The sequence below is a fragment of the Manacus candei genome, unplaced genomic scaffold, assembly GCF_025592945.1.
Source record: "Manacus candei isolate 608988 ecotype Guabito, Panama unplaced genomic scaffold, ASM2559294v1 h1tg000029l, whole genome shotgun sequence".
NCBI lineage: Eukaryota > Metazoa > Chordata > Aves > Passeriformes > Pipridae > Manacus > Manacus candei.
Genome location: NW_026138077.1, coordinates 3,285,091 through 3,310,583, shown reverse-complemented (window position 1 = coordinate 3,310,583; position 25,493 = coordinate 3,285,091). Strand labels below are relative to the sequence as shown.

At 64.1% G+C, this 25,493-nt stretch overlaps 1 protein-coding gene across 1 annotated transcript; it reads right to left on the bottom strand.

Moving 5' to 3' along the window:
- Positions 1–25,493, bottom strand: LOC127472579 (uncharacterized). The gene is given in 23 exon segments (XM_051791004.1): positions 1–117; positions 427–483; positions 749–763; positions 765–851; positions 1,101–1,202; positions 1,361–1,516; positions 1,645–1,821; positions 2,039–2,176; positions 2,601–2,715; positions 2,995–3,132; positions 3,220–3,407; positions 3,653–3,800; positions 4,034–4,182; positions 4,367–4,516; positions 4,626–4,690; positions 4,929–5,076; positions 14,797–15,009; positions 15,124–15,188; positions 15,437–15,464; positions 23,793–23,912; positions 24,191–24,403; positions 24,518–24,582; positions 24,876–25,493. Coding segments are annotated over 23 exon segments (2,673 nt in total). The 5' UTR covers positions 24,997–25,493; the 3' UTR covers positions 1–102.

Below are 25,493 nucleotides of genomic sequence, written 5' to 3'. Positions count from 1 at the left end.
CTGGCGGCTGCTGCAGCTGGGGGGATGCAGCTCTCTGAGCAGCTTCCAGCACACGGCAGCTCTGACGCGCCAGGCTTGAGATGGCGGGGCTGGTGTCGTTCCTCAGACCCTGAAGAGCTGCAACAGAGAGGAACAGAGCCAAGGTCAGAGCCTGGATCTGTGGCGACCCAAGAAGCTCCTCCAGCCAGGGCCATCTCACCCAGTTCTTGCCATGGCCAGGAGGGAGCAGGGCCCAACGGGATCAGCCGGAAGGCGCTGGCCACCAATCCCCCCCGTGCCTCTGAAATCTCTCTCTGCTCTGCCCAAGCCGTCCCTCATCCGTGCAGGGAGCAGAGCCCTCCACAGCCAGGGCAGGATTGCAGCTCAATGCCCAGGCTCCGTGCTCCTCCCGCCAGCCCCCGCTGACACCGCGCTGCCCTCACTCACTCTCGATGATGTCCTGCAGCTCTTCAGGCTGTCCCCGCACGTACCTCCCGGCCATCCCTGGGAACACAGACCCTGTCAGGGCCCCAGCGGCACAGCTCCCCCCGGCGGCGCTGCCGGCCCGGCCACGCACCCTCCTGCCCTGGCAGGGCTGAGCCCGGGGCCTTCCTGCCTCGGGACTCCCCAGAGCTGGGCTGGCACAGGGCGGCAGCCACCAGGGCACTCGGGGCTCCCCAGCACATCTCTGGGCTGCATCCTGCTGCCGCTGCAGCAGCCGGGGCTGGGGCCGAGCTGCAGCGAGGCGGGGAGGGACCTTGTGGCTCACCCATGAACCTGATGGCCGCCTCTCGCAGGGGCTCCTGTGGGCTCTCCAGGTACGGCAGGGCCTGGCGCAGGTACTCGGCCACTCGACTCCGCTCCTTTTCCAGCTGCAGAGAGAGGCAGGGCCGGAGGGAAGGGTTGGCTGGGGCTCTGCCCCATGGCTGGGAGCTGCCTGCGCCCAGCACTGGCCTCCCCTGCCCGCACGCCCCAGGCAAGGCAGCAGCGGGTGCGGCGCAGGCCGCTGTCCCGCAGGCGGCTGCAGCAGTGGGCAGGGCCACAGTGCCAGCCCCACACTCTGAGCGTCGGGGACTGGGGGCTGCTCCAGCCTGGGGCTGGGGCTTCATGGCCGTCCTTACCAGGCACTCGCTGAACTTCCACAGCTCCTTCCTCTTCACTATCTTCTGCAGGTCCTTTCTCTTCAGGAAGCCGGCCACACAAAGCAGCGCTTCCCCAGAGGCCTGCAGAGCAACAAGCACTGGGAGATGGCACCACAGCCCAGGGCAAAGGACCCGTGTCCCTGGAGCAAGGCCAGCAGGAGGCTGGAGCCCATCAGGTGCCAGGGCAGGAGGCAGCCCAGCCCTCTGCCACAGGGACACCAGAGCCCACAAGTGCTCACCTCTGCCACTCTCTGGTTCTCATCGTGGCAGTGGAAGAAGAGTGGAAGCAGGCTCTGGCGCACGTGTGGCTTCAGGGCCTTTTTTCCCTCTTTCTCCCCTGTCACCATCACCCCGCAGAAGAGGAGGATGGAGGACAGCTGCACACTGCTGTCAGCCTGGTGGAAATGAAAAGACCTCAGCACTGGCTTCTCCAGGCCCACCTGGGCACAGGCCTGAAAATCCACAAGGCACAAAGTTTCCTGCCAGCACCCGTTGCCTGTGGCTGCGGGGCACAGAGCCTTACGTTGTCGAAGAGCGGCTGCAGCGCCTCAGCCAGCTGCAGGGCGGTGGGGCTGGAGAGCTGGATGTCTTTGTCGGAGAACAGAAAGCCGAGGACGCTGACAGTCCTCCGGACCAGCTCTCCATCTGCGTCCCACAGGAGCTGCACGAGGCTTTCAGTCAGGCTGCCCATTCTTTTGGCCTGTGAGGAACACAAGGCTGTGCTGGGAAGCCATGAAGGGCTGCAGCGCCAACCCCGCTCCGGCGGGGCAGCCCCACGTGCTGCCGCGGGGCCCAGAGGCCAAAGGCCTGTCCCGAGGGACTCGGGCAGCTGAGCGGGGAGGCAGCAGAGCTGGCAGCAGCTGTGCTCCCCAGCCCCGGCACTGCCGCACGGCTTCGGCCAACCGCCCCTTCCTCACCGTCACGGCATCCTGGCTGAGCACCACCAGGCCCCTCAGCACTTGGCGGCGCATCTCTGGGCACTCGCTCCACAGGTGCCTTGAAAGGATCTGCAGGATGCTTTCGCCGCACTCCCTCACGTCCAGGTAGACCAGGGCCTGAAAGGCACGGAGCGCTGACGGGCTGCCCGGCCGGCAGCAGCCCGCACCCGCACAGGGCTGGGCCCAGGCAGCAGCACAGGGCGTGGCACCGTCCCGGGCAGCCCTGCCCAAAAGCAGCAGTGGCTCTGCAGAGCCCCTGGGCTCCCTGCCCTGCGCAGGCCACTCGCCCGCTCCTCTGTGCCACCCAGCCCTGGCATTCCTTGGCCTTGAGGAGCCATGAGGGAAGCGTGAGTGCTGGCAGCAGAAGGACCCAAAACACAGCTGGGGACAAGTGTCACCCCAGCAGCAAGGGGCCAAGGGCACACAGTGGAGCCCCCCCTCTGCCCCAGCTCCCTTCACTGGGCTTCCCCCGCAGATGCGGCTGCACAAGGCCAGAGAGGTGGAGGCAGCTCGGCCAGGCAGCGCTCGCCATCAGGCTCACCTCCACAAGGAACACCATGGCGGGGAGCTCCCAGGGACACATCTCCTCGCTGAGCAGCTCCAGGAGGCAGCACACAATGCTGCAGCACCAGGGGGTGCAGACAGAGCCCATCTCCCTGGCAGGAGGGAAACAAGAACTGTCATGCCTGAGCTGGCTGGGCAAACCTCTGCCGGGACTCACTCCCAGAGGCCTGCTCTTTCCCCAGCACCCCGGCGGGGGACCAGGGCACTCTGGCAGGCGGCTCCTCCTGTGCCCCCGCCTCTCCCAGCCTTTGCCACTCTGCTCGGCCATCCCTGGGTGACAAGGCCCTCTGGCCCACGACCACGGGCACTGCGTGGGGTGCCCCGTGCAGAGGGCAGAAATGACAGGGGCAGCGGGGACAAGGGGGTCTCACCTGGCCAGCAGACCCACTGCGTAGTGGTGGGTGTCGGCGTTGAGGAGCGTGTCCCAGCCACACTTGCGCTCCAGTGCCACCACCACGCTCTCGCAGCGCAGACGGTGCAGCAGGGCTTTGAGGGTCAGCACTGCAAACCTGCGTGCAGAGCAAAGCCCAGGTCATGCTGGGAGCCCTGGCCAGCCCCTAAGGTGTGGCAGGGACAGGAGGAGTGGGATGGAGCACCTGTTGGGCTTGGTGGGAAGGCTGCGTTGGTTCCGGCACTCCCTCCACAGAGTGTCAACCTCCTCCGGCATCTGCACTGTGCTGAAGAACACTTGGAAGAGCAGATGCACAAAGAGGTTGGGGAAACACTCCCTCACTGCCCGTGTGCAGCAGAGCAGATGGAGGATCTTCCAGAGTGCCACGGTTGCCTGCAAAAAGGAAACCAGCCGGAGACAGCTCTCAGTGCCCGGACATCCATGGGGCAGGGCCCGAGCGTGGCAGGGAGAGGCCAGGGGAGGCACAGCAGGAGCAGCCGGCCTGGTGCCCCTGAACCTGCCCCTGAGCCAGCTTGCCAGCCCAGTGCCTGAGGCAGGGAGATGCAGTGCTGGGGGAGGATGAAGAGCTGCCGGGGAGGTGACGTGGCGCTGAGCAAAGGCCGGTTCCAGAAACTCACAGCCAGGGCAAAGACTTCCGTTTCATCCCCATCAGAGGTGCGCATGCTGCAGGCTGGCCAGCTTCCCAGGACGAGGGCAAGGATCGTCAGCACCGACTCTGCAGTAGTTCTCAAGCAGATGATTGCTCTCCACATGCTCACAGCAGCTCTGGGGGGTCAAAGCTCTGTGTCAGCGGGCTCTCAGCCACAGTGCCGCGGCCTGGGCGCTTCCCGCTCCCAGCTGACAGAGCCACAGCACCCTGAGGAGCAAGGAGGGCACATGGGAGCAGGATCCGTGGCTGGCATGCCAGAGGCTCCAGGAACTCTTGACCTGACAGACACCTGGGATGGGCTCTACAGGATGATGGGCTGGTGAGCCCTGGAGGCAGAGGGGCCCCATACCTGTCACAGCATGGGGCAGAGCGCAGCAGAGTCACCACCACATCCACGGGGTGTGCCTCGACCAGAGCCAGAAGAGTCCTGTCTAGTCTGCGCTCAGCACACACATTGGCCGTGAGCCACCGGTGGATGTACCTGACGAAGGCTGGCACCTGCAGGGGGCACGGGGCAGACTTGGAGAGCTGCCAGAGCCAGCAACTTGCCCGGCTTCCCCCGGCAAGTGCTTCCCTTCCCACCACTCTGGGCTGGCCTCAAAGGCTGAGGGGGCCCAGCGGAGCCGGCGTGAGGGCCCGCACAATCCCTGCAGGGCTGGAGCCCTGGCCACAGGCTGCTTACTTTCTCGGCACTGGAGACACCATTCTCCACAAGCAAATCCAGCAGGGCAGCGCTGGTCTCGGCATTGCAGAGGTCAGAGTTTGCCATGCCCCCAGCAGACATGGCGATGGTCTCTTCCCTCCAAATGCACCTGGTGAATCGGCAAACCATCTGCAGGAGAAAGGCAGGAAGAGAGGGATGTGCCCTGGAGGGCTCCGACAGCGGTGTCAGGCTGAGCAGGGACAGCAGGCCCAGCTCAGGAGGCCGTGGCTGCAGGTACCTGTGCTGCCCTGCAGAAGCGGCCCCGGGCGCGGTCCTGCTCCGGTGTCCGGTCCCGGCCTGGATCTGGCAAAGAGCGAGCGTGGTCAGAGCTGAGGGGCTGCGGGACAGGCCGGAGAACACGGCCCAGCCCTGCGCTCCACAGGCAGGGCCAGCCCCGGGATGGCCAGTGCATGGAGCTGCCAGGGATCAGCCCCGAGCCCTCCTTCCCCCTCCCTTTCCTTGGCCCTGTCCACAAGGGATGGGATGGGAAGAGGCCCAACAGGCTGCAGCCACCAGCTGTTGGTCCAGCTGTGCCACTCACCCTCCTGCAGGGGCTGGGACCGCTCCGCCTCCTCAGGCTGCTGGGATGGGGCAGCTCCAGGGCCTTCCTCCTCCCCCTCCTTCAGCCAGGCCAGCTTGGGCACCCTGGGGGGTCTCTGCTCTGTGTCTCTCTCTGGCTTCATGGCTTCCTGCAGGAGAGATGGCACGGAAAAGCTCTGGCTCACCAAGTCCTGCACAAGTGCCTTGAAGGCACCTGCAACGCAGCAGGTTTGGGAACACTGCAGCTCATCAAGTTCTAAAGTCTGGCCTGGAGGGGCCAGGGGGGAGTTGGAGAGCTGCCAGAGGGAGCAATTTTCCAAGTTGCCCCCGAGAAGTGCTTCCCTTCCCACCATACTCTGCTGGCCTCAAAGGGGCCCAGCAGACCTGGCATGAGGGGCCACACAATCCCTACCCACAGGCTGCTTACTTCCACAGAGACAACTCTCTCCCCAGGAATGTCCAGACCAGGAGCACTGGGCGGGCACTGAACGGCTGGGATGTCAGTGTCTGCCTCGCCCTCAGGCGTTGCGCCGTCAGCCTTGGCCGTGAGCTCCCTGGGCGTGGGGTCAGGCTGTGCCATGACCTCGCTTGGTGTGATCCTGGTCTTTGGACGCCGAATGCCCACGAATTTCCGAACGGCCTACAGGAAAACAAAGGGCAGGGAAGAACGGGATGTGCCCTGGAGAGCTCTGACAGCCGTGCCAGGCTGAGCAGGGACAGCAGGCCCAGCCCAGGAGGCCGTGGCTGCAGGTACCTGTGCTGCCCTGCGGAAGCGTCCACGGGCACAGTCCTGTTCTTGTGTCCGGTCCCGGCCTGGATCTGGCAAAGAGCGAGCGCGGTCAGAGCTGAGGGGCTGCGGGACAGGCCGGAGAACACGGCCCAGCCCTGCATGCACAGGCAGGGCCAGCCCCGGGATGGTCAGTGCATGGAGGTGCCAGGGATCAGCCCTGGGCCCTCCTTCCCCCTCCCTTTTCCTGGCCACGTCCACAGGGGATGGGATGGGATGGGATGGGATGGGATGGGATGGGATGGGATGGGATGGGATGGGATGGGATGGGAAGAGGCCCAACCGGCTGCAGCCACCAGCTGTTGGTCCAGCTCTGCCACTCACCCTCCTGCAGGGGCTGGGGCTGCTCCACCTCCTCAAGCTGCTGTGCAGGGGCAGTCCCAGGGCCTTCCTTCTTCTTCTTCCTCCTGAGAAACCTGCACAGGTTGAAGCGTCTCTCCGCCATCCTACAGTCGGGCCTCAAGGGCACCTGCCGCAGGGATTGGAGACGCCAGGGGAAAAGGTCCAGGGCACGAAGCCCCAGAGAATGGCCTCGAGGGCACCTGCCGCAGGGCCTGGAGACTCCTCGCCGAAGCTCCGGGTCACCAAGTCCTGTGGTGTGGCCTCGAGGGCAGCTGAAAGATAGAAAAGCCTACGAAAGGCAAGTCCTGCAGTGCGGCCTCAAGGGCAGCCGCCGCAGGGATTGGAGATGCCAGGGAAAAGCTCCGGGGCACGAAGCCCCAGAGAATGGCCTCGAGGGCACCTGCCGCAGGGCCTGGAGACTCCTCGCCGAAGCTCCGGGTCACCAAGTCCTGTGGTGTGGCCTCGAGGGCAGCTGAAAGATAGAAAAGCCTACGAAAGGCAAGTCCTGCAGTGCGGCCTCAAGGGCAGCTGCCGCAGGGATTGGGGACACCTCGCAAAAGCTCCGCGTCACCAAGTCCCGCGGTCTGGCCTCGAGGGCACTCGCAGCACAAAAACGCCACCAAAACGCTCTGGATCAGAAAAGAACGAGTTGGCTGCACGGGGGCTCCGCACAGCACCGCTCTGTCCCGTCTGTCCCGTCGCACGCTCCGAGGAGCACTGAGGCGTGGCCACCTCACCACCACTACTAAGTCATCGCGTGTCACAAAGGGCCCGGTGACACCCTGCCCCGTGCCATCCCACCGTGTCACAAAGGGCCCTGTGACACACTGCCACGTGCCCTGGGGCCTCCCCTAGCCTGGCCAACCTGCCCCAGGCGGGAAGCAGTCCGTTCTCCAAAGCAGCTGGATACGAACTTTAGGCACAGTTGAAAAACTAAGCAAACCCTCCCCTGCTGTGCCTGCCCACGGCAGCAGAAGGAGCCCCCTCGGCTGCCGAGGCAGCCGCAGCGGGAAGGCCACGGGGCCTCCACACGAGCTGGCATGGGCTCCTTGGGAGAAGTGCCGGCTGGTGGCCCTCCCAAACACGGGGCTGTGACACGCAGAAGGAATGTGAGGGCAGGGTGTCTTATTTGAATAAGATTACAACTTAGAAATCAAGAATCTTCAGGTGGAAGCGTGGAAAAGGAAAAGAAACAGCTTTTTATTAACCAAATCTGAATAAACAACAAATGGTGCAATCAAAACCTTTTGGAAGAAACAAAACAAAGTCCCAGTTCCCCAGGTGGAGGGAGAAACCCACAGCAACCTGGGGAGTGGGGTGGGAAGGCAGGACTGTCCCGGCACTTCAACAGCTGCTCGCAGCCACCTGTGCTCGCAGCCAGCACTGGAAAAAAAAAAAAAGTCCTTTTTCCCACAGGCCGTCTGAAGGCAGAATACCTCGCTCTGAGATGGCTTGGTCTCTTTCTTGTAGTCGTTCTCCACGAGGTGTCCCGTGGGGAAAAAAAACTTCCTCTCAGGCAAAGAAAAAGCAGGCAGCCAAAACCGGACTCCCCGCTCTGTCCGGTGCACACCAAAACCAAAGAAACCCCCCAAACGACAGACTGCCGGCCGTGCCTGTGGCAACCGTGCTTTCCCAGGAGACCTCCCCCTATCCCCGCTCCCGCGCTGCCCAGCGCCTGCGGCTCCGCTCTGCCCCCACCACATCCCCGACTCCCCCCATCCCAGAAGAAACAGACTGGGGGGGCGAGGACGAGGTACCCTAGGGAAAAAAATCCCACATCTCCTTTCAAACCTATGACACAAGGGCACCAATGCTGCTCCCACCCCATTGGCTAGGGCTGCGCCAAAATCAGCAGCTCTGGCAAGTCCTTACCCAAGGAGACCTGTCACTGCCCCCAGTCCTGGCAGGGCCGGTGCCCCTCTCCTGCCCAAAGAGCTGTGCCCCCGGAGGACGACTCCCGAGGAGGTCCAGGCGTTGTGGCTGCTGCTGCTGCTGTGCACAGCCTGCTGCTCTTGTCTGTGGCTTGGGCAGCAGCGACCGCGCAGCCCTGCCCGAGGAGCCCCGCGCCCTCCCCGTGCTGCAGCACCTCCGCGGGCCCAGAGCTCTGGCTCAGCGGGCTCTGGGACACAGCCCCGTGGGCTGGGCAGCCGCGGGGGCCCGGGCTGGCCCACGGCCCTGCTCCTGCCCCTGGCCCTGGCCGGCAGCTGCCGCAGTCTGGGCTAGGAGAGGGGCTGCGACAGCAAGTGGGTTCAAGCGAAGTAGAGGATGGAAACACACACTGTCACGCAGTGGAGCTATCACCGTGCTGTCACAACTTTATTGAAGCAGGGTTTGGACTTCTATAGGGGAGGGTAAGGAAGGTGCTGGCAAAAAGGGCGGAGCATGGGACTGACATGGGAAACAGCCAACCAGGGAAGGAAGGAGGGAACATGGAATCAGCAGGAGCCAACGGGGAGAGTATCTGCAATGCAGCAGATGGGAACCAATAGGAAAAATGGGGATATCCGTGAGAGGAAAATACATTGAAATTGGAAAAACTTGGAAGAAAACTGTCTGAACAAGTTCTTTGGTAAACCCCGGTAACAATAAAGCAGTCTTTTTCTGTATTAGTCTTCTCTCGGTAACAGTGTCACACAGTATCGATCCCAGGCAGGTGCTTAGTCATTTGTGCTTCTTCCGGCACCTGCCTCAGCTCCTGTTGCCATATTTGCCACAGTTCTTTTTCTCGGCAGGTGCCTTCCTCAGGCAGCACCCAGCGGTCGTGCCCCGCCAGGGACCCCTGGCCCTCCTTGTCCCCAGCCAGGCCAGCCTGGCCCCCTTGGCGCTGTCCCCACCCTCCTGCCCAGGCCTCCAGCCCTTCTGCCGCAGGCACGGCAGATGCCCCGGGCAAGCGCCACAGCAGCCGGCCAACACCTGGGCAGGACACAGATGGCACTTCCTGCCTGGGACAGGGCTTCTGGCCATCTCCAAGGACCTTTGGCTCAGGGATCCCCACAGCTCCAGCCTTTGCCCAGCTGCTCTGCTGCAAGCTTGGAGGCTTCAGCACAGCACCGCCAAAGGCCAAGGGGACTTGGGGCTCTTTCTCTTCTCACTGCACACCTGGGCAAGCGTTGCTGAGCACAAGGACCCTTTTTCCCCTCTTCCCCAATGCCCTGTGTAAACTGGGCACCAAAAACCACTCCTGAGCCTCTGTGTGTGGCAAGAGGAATTTTATATTCCTATGCTGGACTAGAGGGAAGTGCTTCCACAGCAGGGGTCTTCCTCGCAGGCTCACGTGGCCCCAGCAGACACCGCTTCCCACATCAAGCCTCCCCAGAGCTCAGGCAGCACAGCCACAAACTGCCCCGCAGAGCAGGACAGCTCTTGCAGGCCCTGCACAGCCAGTCTGGCGGCTGCTGCAGCTGGGGGGATGCAGCTCTCTGAGCAGCTTCCAGCACACGGCAGCTCTGACGCGCCAGGCTTGAGATGGCGGGGCTGGTGTCGTTCCTCAGACCCTGAAGAGCTGCAACAGAGAGGAACAGAGCCAAGGTCAGAGCCTGGATCTGTGGCGACCCAAGAAGCTCCTCCAGCCAGGGCCATCTCACCCAGTTCTTGCCATGGCCAGGAGGGAGCAGGGCCCAACGGGATCAGCCGGAAGGCGCTGGCCACCAATCCCCCCCGTGCCTCTGAAATCTCTCTCTGCTCTGCCCAAGCCGTCCCTCATCCGTGCAGGGAGCAGAGCCCTTCACAGCCAGGGCAGGATTGCAGCTCCCTGCCCAGGCTCCGTGCTCCTCCCGCCAGCCCCCGCTGACACCGCGCTGCCCTCACTCACTCTCGATGATGTCCTGCAGCTCTTCAGGCTGTCCCCGCACGTACCTCCCGGCCATCCCTGGGAACACAGACCCTGTCAGGGCCCCAGCGGCACAGCTCCCCCCCGGCGGCGCTGCCGGCCCGGCCACGCACCCTCCTGCCCTGGCAGGGCTGAGCCCGGGGCCTTCCTGCCTCGGGACTCCCCAGGGCTGGGCTGGCACAGGGCGGCAGCCACCAGGGCACTCGGGGCTCCCCAGCACATCCCTGGGCCGCATCCTGCTGCCGCTGCAGCAGCCGGGGCTGGGGCCGAGCTGCAGCGGGGCGGGGAGGGACCTTGTGGCTCACCCATGAACCTGATGGCCGCCTCTCGCAGGGGCTCCTGTGGGCTCTCCAGGTACGGCAGGGCCTGGCGCAGGTACTCGGCCACTCGACTCCGCTCCTTTTCCAGCTGCAGAGAGAGGCAGGGCCGGAGGGAAGGGTTGGCTGGGGCTCTGCCCCATGGCTGGGAGCTGCCTGCGCCCAGCACTGGCCTCCCCTGCCCGCACGCCCCAGGCAAGGCAGCAGCGTGTGGGGCACAGGCCGCTGTCCCGCAGGCGGCTGCAGCAGTGGGCAGGGCCACAGTGCCAGCCCCACACTCTGAGCGTCGGGGACTGGGGGCTGCTCCAGCCTGGGGCTGGGGCTTCATGGCCGTCCTTACCAGGCACTCGCTGAACTTCCACAGCTCCTTCCTCTTCACTATCTTCTGCAGGTCCTTTCTCTTCAGGAAGCCGGCCACACAAAGCAGCGCTTCCCCAGAGGCCTGCAGAGCAACAAGCACTGGGAGATGGCACCACGGCCCAGGGCAAAGGACCCGTGTCCCTGGAGCAAGGCCAGCAGGAGGCAGGAGTCCATCAAGTGCCAGGGCAGGAGGCAGCCCAGCCCTCTGCCACAGGGACACCAGAGCCCACAAGTGCTCACCTCTGCCACTCTCTGGTTCTCATCGTGGCAGTGGAAGAAGAGTGGAAGCAGGCTCTGGCGCACGTGTGGCTTCAGGGCCTTTTTTCCCTCTTTCTCCCCTGTCACCATCACCCCGCAGAAGAGGAGGATGGAGGACAGCTGCACACTGCTGTCAGCCTGGTGGAAATGAAAAGACCTCAGCACTGGCTTCTCCAGGCCCACCTGGGCACAGGCCTGAAAATCCACAAGGCACAAAGTTTCCTGCCAGCACCCGTTGCCTGTGGCTGCGGGGCACAGAGCCTTACGTTGTCGAAGAGCGGCTGCAGCGCCTCAGCCAGCTGCAGGGCGGTGGGGCTGGAGAGCTGGATGTCTTTGTCGGAGAACAGAAAGCCGAGGACGCTGACAGTCCTCCGGACCAGCTCTCCATCTGCGTCCCACAGGAGCTGCACGAGGCTTTCAGTCAGGCTGCCCATTCTTTTGGCCTGTGAGGAACACAAGGCTGTGCTGGGAAGCCATGAAGGGCTGCAGCGCCAACCCCGCTCTGGCAGGGCAGCCCCACATGCTGCTGCGGGGCCCAGAGGCCAAAGGCCTGTCCCGAGGGACTCGGGCAGCTGAGCGGGGAGGCAGCAGAGCTGGCAGCAGCTGTGCTCCCCAGCCCCGGCACTGCCGCACGGCTTCGGCCAACCGCCCCTTCCTCACCGTCACGGCATCCTGGCTGAGCACCACCAGGCCCCTCAGCACTTGGCGGCGCATCTCTGGGCACTCGCTCCACAGGTGCCTTGAAAGGATCGGCAGGACGCTTTCGCCGCACTCCCTCACGTCCAGGTAGACCAGGGACTGAAAGGCACGGAGCGCTGACGGGCTGCCCGGCCGGCAGCAGCCCGCACCCGCACAGGGCTGGGCCCAGGCAGCAGCACAGGGCGCGGCACCGTCCCGGGCAGCCCTGCCCAAAAGCAGCAGTGGCTCTGCAGAGCCCCTGGGCTCCCTGCCCTGCGCAGGCCACTCGCCCGCTCCTCTGTGCCACCCAGCCCTGGCATTCCTTGGCCTTGAGGAGCCATGAGGGAAGCGCGAGTGCTGGCAGCAGAAGGACCCAAAACACAGCTGGGGACAAGTGTCACCCCAGCAGCAAGGGGCCAAGGGCACACAGTGGAGCCCCCCCTCTGCCCCAGCTCCCTTCACTGGGCTTCCCCCGCAGATGCGGCTGCACAAGGCCAGAGAGGTGGAGGCAGCTCGGCCAGGCAGCGCTCGCCATCAGGCTCACCTCCACAAGGAACACCATGGCGGGGAGCTCCCAGGGACACATCTCCTCGCTGAGCAGCTCCAGGAGGCAGCACACAATGCTGCAGCACCAGGGGGTGCAGACAGAGCCCATCTCCCTGGCAGGAGGGAAACAAGAACTGTCATGCCTGAGCTGGCTGGGCAAACCTCTGCCGGGACTCACTCCCAGAGGCCTGCTCTTTCCCCAGCACCCCGGCGGGGGACCAGGGCACTCTGGCAGGCGGCTCCTCCTGTGCCCCCGCCTCTCCCAGCCTTTGCCACTCTGCTCGGCCATCCCTGGGTGACAAGGCCCTCTGGCCCACGACCACGGGCACTGCGTGGGGTGCCCCGTGCAGAGGGCAGAAATGACAGGGGCAGCGGGGACAAGGGGGTCTCACCTGGCCAGCAGACCCACTGCGTAGTGGTGGGTGTCGGCGTTGAGGAGCGTGTCCCAGCCACACTTGCGCTCCAGTGCCACCACCACGCTCTCGCAGCGCAGACGGTGCAGCAGGGCTTTGAGGGTCAGCACTGCAAACCTGCGTGCAGAGCAAAGCCCAGGTCATGCTGGGAGCCCTGGCCAGCCCCGAAGGCGTGGCAGGGACAGGAGGAGTGGGATGGAGCACCTGTTGGGCTTGGTGGGAAGGCTGCGTTGGTTCCGGCACTCCCTCCACAGAGTGTCAACCTCCTCCGGCATCTGCACTGTGCTGAAGAACACTTGGAAGAGCAGATGCACAAAGAGGTTGGGGAAACACTCCCTCACTGCCCGTGTGCAGCAGAGCAGATGGAGGATCTTCCAGAGTGCCACGGTTGCCTGCAAAAAGGAAACCAGCCGGAGACAGCTCTCAGTGCCCGGACATCCATGGGGCAGGGCCCGAGCGTGGCAGGGAGAGGCCAGGGGAGGCACAGCAGGAGCAGCCGGCCTGGTGCCCCTGAACCTGCCCCTGAGCCAGCTTGCCAGCCCAGTGCCTGAGGCAGGGAGATGCAGTGCTGGGGGAGGATGAAGAGCTGCCGGGGAGGTGACGTGGCGCTGAGCAAAGGCCGGTTCCAGAAACTCACAGCCAGGGCAAAGACTTCCGTTTCATCCCCATCAGAGGTGCGCATGCTGCAGGCTGGCCAGCTTCCCAGGACGAGGGCAAGGATCGTCAGCACCGACTCTGCAGTAGTTCTCAAGCCGATGATTGCTCTCCACATGCTCACAGCAGCTCTGGGGGGTCAAAGCTCTGTGTCAGCGGGCTCTCAGCCACAGTGCCACGGCCTGGGCGCTTCCCGCTCCCAGCTGACAGAGCCACAGCACACTGAGGAGCAAGGAGGGCACATGGGAGCAGGATCCGTGGCTGGCATGCCAGAGGCTCCAGGAACTCTTGACCTGACAGACACCTGGGATGGGCTCTACAGGATGATGGGCTGGTGAGCCCTGGAGGCAGAGGGGCCCCATACCTGTCACAGCATGGGGCAGAGCGCAGCAGAGTCACCACCACATCCACGGGGTGTGCCTCGACCAGAGCCAGAAGAGTCCTGTCTAGTCTGCGCTCAGCACACACATTGGCCGTGAGCCACCGGTGGATGTACCTGACGAAGGCTGGCACCTGCAGGGGCACGGGGCAGACTTGGAGAGCTGCCAGAGCCAGCAACTTGCCCGGCTTCCCCCGGCAAGTGCTTCCCTTCCCACCACTCTGGGCTGGCCTCAAAGGTTGAGGGGGCCCAGCGGAGCCGGCGTGAGGGCCCGCACAATCCCTGCAGGGCTGGAGCCCTGGCCACAGGCTGCTTACTTTCTCGGCACTGGAGACACCATTCTCCACAAGCAAATCCAGCAGGGCAGCGCTGGTCTCGGCATTGCAGAGGTCAGAGTTTGCCATGCCCCCAGCAGACATGGCGATGGTCTCTTCCCTCCAAATGCACCTGGTGAATCGGCAAACCATCTGCAGGAGAAAGGCAGGAAGAGAGGGATGTGCCCTGAAGGGCTCCGACAGCGGTGCCAGGCTGAGCAGGGACAGCAGGCCCAGCCCAGGAGGCCGTGGCTGCAGGTACCTGTGCTGCCCTGCAGAAGCGGCCCCGGGCGCTGTCCTGCTCCGGTGTCTGGTCCCGGCCTGGATCTGGCAAAGAGCGAGCGTGGTCAGAGCTGAGGGGCTGCGGGACAGGCCGGAGAACACGGCCCAGCCCTGCGCTCCACAGGCAGGGCCAGCCCCGGGATGGCCAGTGCATGGAGCTGCCAGGGATCAGCCCCGAGCCCTCCTTCCTCCTCCCTTTCCTTGGCTCTGTCCACAAGGGATGGGATGGCAAGAGGCCCATCTGGCTGCAGTCACCAGCCCTGGGGCCCAGCTGTGCCACTCACCCTCCTGCAGGGGCTGGGACCGCTCCGCCTCCTCAGGCTGCTGGGATGGGGCAGCTCCAGGGCCTTCCTCCTCCCCTTCCTTCAGCCAGGCCAGCTTGGGCACCCTGGGGGGTCTCTGCTCTGTGTCTCTCTCTGGCTTCATGGCTTCCTGCAGGAGAGATGGCACGGAAAAGCTCTGGCTCACCAAGTCCTGCACAAGTGCCTTGAAGGCACCTGCAACACAGCAGGTTTGGGAACACTGCAGCTCATCAAGTTCTAAAGTCTGGCCTGGAGGGGCCAGGGGGGAGTTGGAGAGCTGCCAGAGGGAGCAATTTTCCAAGTTGCCCCCGAGAAGTGCTTCCCTTCCCACCATACTCTGCTGGCCTCAAAGGGGCCCAGCAGACCTGGCATGAGGGGCCACACAATCCCTACCCACAGGCTGCTTACTTCCACAGAGACAACTCTCTCCCCAGGAATGTCCAGACCAGGAGCACTGGGCGGGCACTGAACGGCTGGGATGTCAGTGTCTGCCTCGCCCTCAGGCGTTGCGCCGTCAGCCTTGGCCGTGAGCTCCCTGGGCGTGGGGTCAGGCTGTGCCATGACCTCGCTTGGTGTGATCCTGGTCTTTGGACGCCGAATGCCCACGAATTTCCGAACGGCCTACAGGAAAACAAAGGGCAGGGAAGAACGGGATGTGCCCTGGAGAGCTCTGACAGCCGTGCCAGGCTGAGCAGGGACAGCAGGCCCAGCCCAGGAGGCCGTGGTTGCAGGTACCTGTGCTGCCCTGCGGAAGCGTCCACGGGCACGGTCCTGTTCTTGTGTCCGGTCCCGGCCTGGATCTGGCAAAGAGCGAGCGCGGTCAGAGCTGAGGGGCTGCGGGACAGGCCGGAGAACACGGCCCAGCCCTGCGCTCCACAGGCAGGGCCAGCCCCGGGATGGCCAGTGCATGGAGGTGCCAGGGATCAGCCCTGGGCCCTCCTTCCCCCTCCCTTTTCCTGACCACGTCCACAGGGGATGGGATGGGATGGGATGGGAAGAGGCCCAACCGGCTGCAGCCACCAGCTGTTGGTCCAGCTCTGCCACTCACCCTCCTGCAGGGGCTGGGGCTGCTCCACCTCCTCAAGCTGCTGTGCAGGGGCAGTCCCAGGGCCTTCCTTCTTCTTCTTCCTCCTGAGAAACCTGCACAGGTTGAAGCGTCTCTCCGCCATCCTACAGTCGGACCTCAAGGGGACCTGCCGCAGGGATTGGAGACGCCAGGGGAAAAGGTCCAGGGCACGAAGCCCCAGAGAATGGCCTCGAGGGCACCTGCCGCAGGGCCTGGAGACTCCTCGCCGAAGCTCCGGGTCACCAAGTCCTGTGGTGTGGCCTCGAGGGCAGCTGAAAGATAGAAAAGCCTACGAAAGGCAAGTCCTGCAGTGCGGCCTCAAGGGCAGCCGCCGCAGGGATTGGAGATGCCAGGGAAAAGCTCCGGGGCACGAAGCCCCAGAGAATGGCCTCGAGGGCACCTGCCGCAGGGCCTGGAGACTCCTCGCCGAAGCTCCGGGTCACCAAGTCCTGTGGTGTGGCCTCGAGGGCAGCTGAAAGATAGAAAAGCCTACGAAAGGCAAGTCCTGCAGTGCGGCCTCAAGGGCAGCTGCCGCAGGGATTGGGGACACCTCGCAAAAGCTCCGTGTCACCAAGTCCCGCGGTCTGGCCTCGAGGGCACTCGCAGCACAAAAACGCCACCAAAACGCTCCGGATCAGAAAAGAACGAGTTGGCTGCACGGGGGCTCCGCACAGCACCGCTCTGTCCCGTCTGTCCCGTCGCACGCTCCGAGGAGCACTGAGGCGTGGCCACCTCACCACCACTACTAAGTCATCGCGTGTCACAAAGGGCCCGGTGACACCCTGCCCCGTGCCATCCCACCACGTCACAAAGGGCCCTGTGACACACTGCCACGTGCCCTGGGGCCTCCCCTAGCCTGGCCAACCTGCCCCAGGCGGGAAGCAGTCCATTCTCCAAAGCAGCTGGATACGAACTTTAGGCACAGTTGAAAAACTAAGCAAACCCTCCCCTGCTGTGCCTGCCCACGGCAGCAGAAGGAGCCCCCTCGGCTGCCGAGGCAGCCGCAGCGGGAAGGCCACGGGGCCTCCACACGAGCTGGCACGGGCTCCTTGGGAGAAGTGCCGGCTGGTGGCCCTCCCAAACACGGGGCTGTGACACGCAGAAGGAATGTGAGGGCAGGGTGTCTTATTTGAATAATATTACAACTTAGAAATCAAGAATCTTCAGGTGGAAGCGTGGAAAAGGAAAAGAAACAGCTTTTTATTAACCAAATCTGAATAAACAACAAATGGTGCAATCAAAACCTTTTGGAAGAAACAAAACAAAGTCCCAGTTCCCCAGGTGGAGGGAGAAACCCACAGCAACCTGGGATGTGGGGTGGGAAGGCAGGACTGTCCCGGCACTTCAACAGCTGCTCGCAGCCACCTGTGCTCGCAGCCAGCACTGGAAAAAAAAAAAGTCCTTTTTCCCACAGGCCGTCTGAAGGCAGAATACCTCGCTCTGAGATGGTTTGGTCTCTTTCTTGTAGTTGTTCTCCACGAGGTGTCCTGTGGGGAAAAAAACTTCCTCTCAGGCAAAGAAAAAGCAGGCAGCCAAAACCGGACTCCCCGCTCTGTCCGGTGCACACCAAAACCAAAGAAACCCCCCAAACGACAGACTGCCGGCCGTGCCTGTGGCAACCGTGCTTCCCCGGGAGACCTCCCCCTCTCCCCGCTCCCGCGCTGCCCAGCGCCTGCGGCTCCGCTCTGCCCCCACCCCATCCCCGACTCCCCCCATCCCAGAAGAAACAGACTGGGGGGGCGAGGACGAGGTACCCTAGGGAAAAAATTCCCACATCTCCTTTCAAACCTATGACACAAGGGCACCAATGCTGCTCCCACCCCATTGGCCAGGGCTGCGCCAAAATCAGCAGCTCTGGCAAGTCCTTACCCAAGGAGACCTGTCACCGCCCCCAGTCCTGGCACGGCCGGTGCCCCTCTCCTGCCCAAAGAGCTGTGCCCCCGGGAGACGACTCCCGAGGAGGCCCAGGCGTTGTGGCTGCTGCTGCTGCTGTGCACAGCCTGCTGCTCTTGTCTGTGGCTTGGGCAGCAGCGACCGCGCAGCCCTGCCCGAGGAGCCCCGCGCCCTCCCCGTGCTGCAACACCTCCGCGGGCCCAGAGCTCTGGCTCAGCAGGCTCTGGGACACAGCCCCGTGGGCTGGGCAGCCGCGGGGGCCCGGGCTGGCTCACGGCCCTGCCCCTGCCCCTGGCCCTGGCCGGCAGTTGCCGCAGTCTGGGCTAGAAGAGGGGCTGCGACAGCAAGTGGGTTCGAGCGAAGTAGAGGATGGAAACACACACTGTCACGCAGTGGAGCTATCACCGTGCTGTCACAACTTTATTGAAGCAGGGCTTGGACTTCTATAGGGGAGGGTGAGGAAGGTGCTGGCAAAAAGGGCGGAGCATGGGACTGACATGGGAAACAGCCAACCAGGGAAGGAAGGAGGGAACATGGAATCAGCAGGAGCCAACGGGGAGAGTATCTGCAATGCAACAGATGGGAACCAATAGGAAAAATGGGGATATCCGTGAGAGGAAAATACATTGAAATTGGAAAAACTTGGAAGAAAACTGTCTGAACAAGTTCTTTGGTAAACCCCGGTAACAATAAAGCAGTCTTTTTCTGTATTAGTCTTCTCTCGGTAACAGTGTCACACAGTATCGATCCCAGGCAGGTGCTTAGCCATTTGTGCTTCTTCCGGCACCTGCCTCAGCTCCTGTTGCCATATTTGCCACAGTTCTTTTTCTCGGCAGGTGCCTTCCTCAGGCAGCACCCAGCGGTCGTGCCCCGCCAGGGACCCCTGGCCCTCCTTGTCCCCAGCCAGGCCAGCCTGGCCCCCTTGGCGCTGTCCCCACCCTCCTGCCCAGGCCTCCAGCCCTTCTGCCGCAGGCACGGCAGATGCCCCGGGCAAGCGCCACAGCAGCCGGCCAACACCTGGGCAGGACACAGATGGCACTTCCTGCCTGGGACAGGGCTTCTGGCCATCTCCAAGGACCTTTGGCTCAGGGATCCCCACAGCTCCAGCCTTTGCCCAGCTGCTCTGCTGCAAGCTTGGAGGCTTCAGCACAGCATCGCCAAAGGCCAAGGGGACTTGGGGCTCTTTCTCTTCTCACTGCACACCTGGGCAAGCGTTGCTGAGCACAAGGACCCTTTTTCCCCTCTTCCCCAATGCCCTGTGCAAACTGGGCTCCAAAAACCACTCCTGAGCCTCTGTGTGTGGCAAGAGGAATTTTATATTCCTATGCTGGACTAGAGGGAAGTGCTTCCACAGCAGGGGTCTTCCTCGCAGGCTCACGTGGCCCCAGCAGACACCGCTTCCCACATCAAGCCTCCCCAGAGCTCAGGCAGCACAGCCACAAACTGCCCCGCAGAGCAGGACAGCTCTTGCAGGCCCTGCACAGCCAGTCTGGCGGCTGCTGCAGCTGGGGGGATGCAGCTCTCTGAGCAGCTTCCAGCACACGGCAGCTCTGACGCGCCAGGCTTGAGATGGCGGGGCTGGTGTCGTTCCTCAGACCCTGAAGAGCTGCAACAGAGAGGAACAGAGCCAAGGTCAGAGCCTGGATCTGTGGCGACCCAAGAAGCTCCTCCAGCCAGGGCCATCTCACCCAGTTCTTGCCATGGCCAGGAGGGAGCAGGGCCCAACGGGATCAGCCGGAAGGCGCTGGCCACCAATCCCCCCCGTGCCTCTGAAATCTCTCTCTGCTCTGCCCAAGCCGTCCCTCATCCGTGCAGGGAGCAGAGCCCTCCACAGCCAGGGCAGGATTGCAGCTCCCTGCCCAGGCTCCGTGCTCCTCCCGCCAGCCCCCGCTGACACCGCGCTGCCCTCACTCACTCTCGATGATGTCCTGCAGCTCTTCAGGCTGTCCCCGCACGTACCTCCCGGCCATCCCTGGGAACACAGACCCTGTCAGGGCCCCAGCGGCACAGCTCCCCCCGGCGGCGCTGCCGGCCCGGCCACGCACCCTCCTGCCCTGGCAGGGCTGAGCCCGGGGCCTTCCTGCCTCGGGACTCCCCAGAGCTGGGCTGGCACAGGGCGGCAGCCACCAGGGCACTCGGGGCTCCCCAGCACATCTCTGGGCTGCATCCTGCTGCCGCTGCAGCAGCCGGGGCTGGGGCCGAGCTGCAGCGAGGCGGGGAGGGACCTTGTGGCTCACCCATGAACCTGATGGCCGCCTCTCGCAGGGGCTCCTGTGGGCTCTCCAGGTACGGCAGGGCCTGGCGCAGGTACTCGGCCACTCGACTCCGCTCCTTTTCCAGCTGCAGAGAGAGGCAGGGCCGGAGGGAAGGGTTGGCTGGGGCTCTGCCCCATGGCTGGGAGCTGCCTGCGCCCAGCACTGGCCTCCCCTGCCCGCACGCCCCAGGCAAGGCAGCAGCGGGTGCGGCGCAGGCCGCTGTCCCGCAGGCGGCTGCAGCAGTGGGCAGGGCCACAGTGCCAGCCCCACACTCTGAGCGTCGGGGACTGGGGGCTGCTCCAGCCTGGGGCTGGGGCTTCATGGCCGTCCTTACCAGGCACTCGCTGAACTTCCACAGCTCCTTCCTCTTCACTATCTTCTGCAGGTCCTTTCTCTTCAGGAAGCCGGCCACACAAAGCAGCGCTTCCCCAGAGGCCTGCAGAGCAACAAGCACTGGGAGATGGCACCACAGCCCAGGGCAAAGGACCCGTGTCCCTGGAGCAAGGCCAGCAGGAGGCTGGAGCCCATCAGGTGCCAGGGCAGGAGGCAGCCCAGCCCTCTGCCACAGGGACACCAGAGCCCACAAGTGCTCACCTCTGCCACTCTCTGGTTCTCATCGTGGCAGTGGAAGAAGAGTGGAAGCAGGCTCTGGCGCACGTGTGGCTTCAGGGCCTTTTTTCCCTCTTTCTCCCCTGTCACCATCACCCCGCAGAAGAGGAGGATGGAGGACAGCTGCACACTGCTGTCAGCCTGGTGGAAATGAAAAGACCTCAGCACTGGCTTCTCCAGGCCCACCTGGGCACAGGCCTGAAAATCCACAAGGCACAAAGTTTCCTGCCAGCACCCGTTGCCTGTGGCTGCGGGGCACAGAGCCTTACGTTGTCGAAGAGCGGCTGCAGCGCCTCAGCCAGCTGCAGGGCGGTGGGGCTGGAGAGCTGGATGTCTTTGTCGGAGAACAGAAAGCCGAGGACGCTGACAGTCCTCCGGACCAGCTCTCCATCTGCGTCCCACAGGAGCTGCACGAGGCTTTCAGTCAGGCTGCCCATTCTTTTGGCCTGTGAGGAACACAAGGCTGTGCTGGGAAGCCATGAAGGGCTGCAGCGCCAACCCCGCTCCGGCGGGGCAGCCCCACGTGCTGCCGCGGGGCCCAGAGGCCAAAGGCCTGTCCCGAGGGACTCGGGCAGCTGAGCGGGGAGGCAGCAGAGCTGGCAGCAGCTGTGCTCCCCAGCCCCGGCACTGCCGCACGGCTTCGGCCAACCGCCCCTTCCTCACCGTCACGGCATCCTGGCTGAGCACCACCAGGCCCCTCAGCACTTGGCGGCGCATCTCTGGGCACTCGCTCCACAGGTGCCTTGAAAGGATCGGCAGGACGCTTTCGCCGCACTCCCTCACGTCCAGGTAGACCAGGGACTGAAAGGCACGGAGCGCTGACGGGCTGCCCGGCCGGCAGCAGCCCGCACCCGCACAGGGCTGGGCCCAGGCAGCAGCACAGGGCGCGGCACCGTCCCGGGCAGCCCTGCCCAAAAGCAGCAGTGGCTCTGCAGAGCCCCTGGGCTCCCTGCCCTGCGCAGGCCACTCGCCCGCTCCTCTGTGCCACCCAGCCCTGGCATTCCTTGGCCTTGAGGAGCCATGAGGGAAGCGCGAGTGCTGGCAGCAGAAGGACCCAAAACACAGCTGGGGACAAGTGTCACCCCAGCAGCAAGGGGCCAAGGGCACACAGTGGAGCCCCCCCTCTGCCCCAGCTCCCTTCACTGGGCTTCCCCCGCAGATGCGGCTGCACAAGGCCAGAGAGGTGGAGGCAGCTCGGCCAGGCAGCGCTCGCCATCAGGCTCACCTCCACAAGGAACACCATGGCGGGGAGCTCCCAGGGACACATCTCCTCGCTGAGCAGCTCCAGGAGGCAGCACACAATGCTGCAGCACCAGGGGGTGCAGACAGAGCCCATCTCCCTGGCAGGAGGGAAACAAGAACTGTCATGCCTGAGCTGGCTGGGCAAACCTCTGCCGGGACTCACTCCCAGAGGCCTGCTCTTTCCCCAGCACCCCGGCGGGGGACCAGGGCACTCTGGCAGGCGGCTCCTCCTGTGCCCCCGCCTCTCCCAGCCTTTGCCACTCTGCTCGGCCATCCCTGGGTGACAAGGCCCTCTGGCCCACGACCACGGGCACTGCGTGGGGTGCCCCGTGCAGAGGGCAGAAATGACAGGGGCAGCGGGGACAAGGGGGTCTCACCTGGCCAGCAGACCCACTGCGTAGTGGTGGGTGTCGGCGTTGAGGAGCGTGTCCCAGCCACACTTGCGCTCCAGTGCCACCACCACGCTCTCGCAGCGCAGACGGTGCAGCAGGGCTTTGAGGGTCAGCACTGCAAACCTGCGTGCAGAGCAAAGCCCAGGTCATGCTGGGAGCCCTGGCCAGCCCCTAAGGTGTGGCAGGGACAGGAGGAGTGGGATGGAGCACCTGTTGGGCTTGGTGGGAAGGCTGCGTTGGTTCCGGCACTCCCTCCACAGAGTGTCAACCTCCTCCGGCATCTGCACTGTGCTGAAGAACACTTGGAAGAGCAGATGCACAAAGAGGTTGGGGAAACACTCCCTCACTGCCCGTGTGCAGCAGAGCAGATGGAGGATCTTCCAGAGTGCCACGGTTGCCTGCAAAAAGGAAACCAGCCGGAGACAGCTCTCAGTGCCCGGACATCCATGGGGCAGGGCCCGAGCGTGGCAGGGAGAGGCCAGGGGAGGCACAGCAGGAGCAGCCGGCCTGGTGCCCCTGAACCTGCCCCTGAGCCAGCTTGCCAGCCCAGTGCCTGAGGCAGGGAGATGCAGTGCTGGGGGAGGATGAAGAGCTGCCGGGGAGGTGACGTGGCGCTGAGCAAAGGCCGGTTCCAGAAACTCACAGCCAGGGCAAAGACTTCCGTTTCATCCCCATCAGAGGTGCGCATGCTGCAGGCTGGCCAGCTTCCCAGGACGAGGGCAAGGATCGTCAGCACCGACTCTGCAGTAGTTCTCAAGCCGATGATTGCTCTCCACATGCTCACAGCAGCTCTGGGGGGTCAAAGCTCTGTGTCAGCGGGCTCTCAGCCACAGTGCCACGGCCTGGGCGCTTCCCGCTCCCAGCTGACAGAGCCACAGCACCCTGAGGAGCAAGGAGGGCACATGGGAGCAGGATCCGTGGCTGGCATGCCAGAGGCTCCAGGAACTCTTGACCTGACAGACACCTGGGATGGGCTCTACAGGATGATGGGCTGGTGAGCCCTGGAGGCAGAGGGGCCCCATACCTGTCACAGCATGGGGCAGAGCGCAGCAGAGTCACCACCACATCCACGGGGTGTGCCTCGACCAGAGCCAGAAGAGTCCTGTCTAGTCTGCGCTCAGCACACACATTGGCCGTGAGCCACCGGTGGATGTACCTGACGAAGGCTGGCACCTGCAGGGGGCACGGGGCAGACTTGGAGAGCTGCCAGAGCCAGCAACTTGCCCGGCTTCCCCCGGCAAGTGCTTCCCTTCCCACCACTCTGGGCTGGCCTCAAAGGCTGAGGGGGCCCAGCGGAGCCGGCGTGAGGGCCCGCACAATCCCTGCAGGGCTGGAGCCCTGGCCACAGGCTGCTTACTTTCTCGGCACTGGAGACACCATTCTCCACAAGCAAATCCAGCAGGGCAGCGCTGGTCTCGGCATTGCAGAGGTCAGAGTTTGCCATGCCCCCAGCAGACATGGCGATGGTCTCTTCCCTCCAAATGCACCTGGTGAATCGGCAAACCATCTGCAGGAGAAAGGCAGGAAGAGAGGGATGTGCCCTGGAGGGCTCCGACAGCGGTGTCAGGCTGAGCAGGGACAGCAGGCCCAGCCCAGGAGGCCGTGGCTGCAGGTACCTGTGCTGCCCTGCAGAAGCGGCCCCGGGCGCGGTCCTGCTCCGGTGTCCGGTCCCGGCCTGGATCTGGCAAAGAGCGAGCGTGGTCAGAGCTGAGGGGCTGCGGGACAGGCCGGAGAACACGGCCCAGCCCTGCGCTCCACAGGCAGGGCCAGCCCCGGGATGGCCAGTGCATGGAGCTGCCAGGGATCAGCCCCGAGCCCTCCTTCCCCCTCCCTTTCCTTGGCCCTGTCCACAAGGGATGGGATGGGAAGAGGCCCAACCGGCTGCAGCCACCAGCTGTTGGTCCAGCTGTGCCACTCACCCTCCTGCAGGGGCTGGGACCGCTCCGCCTCCTCAGGCTGCTGGGATGGGGCAGCTCCAGGGCCTTCCTCCTCCCCCTCCTTCAGCCAGGCCAGCTTGGGCACCCTGGGGGGTCTCTGCTCTGTGTCTCTCTCTGGCTTCATGGCTTCCTGCAGGAGAGATGGCACGGAAAAGCTCTGGCTCACCAAGTCCTGCACAAGTGCCTTGAAGGCACCTGCAACGCAGCAGGTTTGGGAACACTGCAGCTCATCAAGTTCTAAAGTCTGGCCTGGAGGGGCCAGGGGGGAGTTGGAGAGCTGCCAGAGGGAGCAATTTTCCAAGTTGCCCCCGAGAAGTGCTTCCCTTCCCACCATACTCTGCTGGCCTCAAAGGGGCCCAGCAGACCTGGCATGAGGGGCCACACAATCCCTACCCACAGGCTGCTTACTTCCACAGAGACAACTCTCTCCCCAGGAATGTCCAGACCAGGAGCACTGGGCGGGCACTGAACGGCTGGGATGTCAGTGTCTGCCTCGCCCTCAGGCGTTGCGCCGTCAGCCTTGGCCGTGAGCTCCCTGGGCGTGGGGTCAGGCTGTGCCATGACCTCGCTTGGTGTGATCCTGGTCTTTGGACGCCGAATGCCCACGAATTTCCGAACGGCCTACAGGAAAACAAAGGGCAGGGAAGAACGGGATGTGCCCTGGAGAGCTCTGACAGCCGTGCCAGGCTGAGCAGGGACAGCAGGCCCAGCCCAGGAGGCCGTGGCTGCAGGTACCTGTGCTGCCCTGCGGAAGCGTCCACGGGCACGGTCCTGTTCTTGTGTCCGGTCCCGGCCTGGATCTGGCAAAGAGCGAGCGCGGTCAGAGCTGAGGGGCTGCGGGACAGGCCGGAGAACACGGCCCAGCCCTGCGCTCCACAGGCAGGGCCAGCCCCGGGATGGTCAGTGCATGGAGGTGCCAGGGATCAGCCCTGGGCCCTCCTTCCCCCTCCCTTTTCCTGGCCACGTCCACAGGGGATGGGATGGGATGGGATGGGATGGGATGGGATGGGATGGGATGGGATGGGATGGGATGGGATGGGAAGAGGCCCAACCGGCTGCAGCCACCAGCTGTTGGTCCAGCTCTGCCACTCACCCTCCTGCAGGGGCTGGGGCTGCTCCACCTCCTCAAGCTGCTGTGCAGGGGCAGTCCCAGGGCCTTCCTTCTTCTTCTTCCTCCTGAGAAACCTGCACAGGCTGAAGCGTCTCTCCGCCATCCTACAGTCGGACCTCAAGGGCACCTGCCGCAGGGATTGGAGACGCCAGGGGAAAAGGTCCAGGGCACGAAGCCCCAGAGAATGGCCTCGAGGGCACCTGCCGCAGGGCCTGGAGACTCCTCGCCGAAGCTCCGGGTCACCAAGTCTTGCGGTCTGGCCTCGAGGGCACCTGAAAGGCAGAAAAGCCTACGAAAGGCAAGTCCTGCAGTGTGGCCTCAAGGGCAGCCGCCGCAGGGATTGGAGATGCCAGGGAAAAGCTCCAGGGCACGAAGCCCCAGAGAATGGCCTCGAGGGCACCTGCCGCAGGGCCTGGAGACTCCTCGCCGAAGCTCCGGGTCACCAAGTCCTGTGGTGTGGCCTCGAGGGCAGCTGAAAGATAGAAAAGCCTACGAAAGGCAAGTCCTGCAGTGCGGCCTCAAGGGCAGCTGCCGCAGGGATTGGGGACACCTCGCAAAAGCTCCGTGTCACCAAGTCCCGCCGTCTGGCCTCGAGGGCAC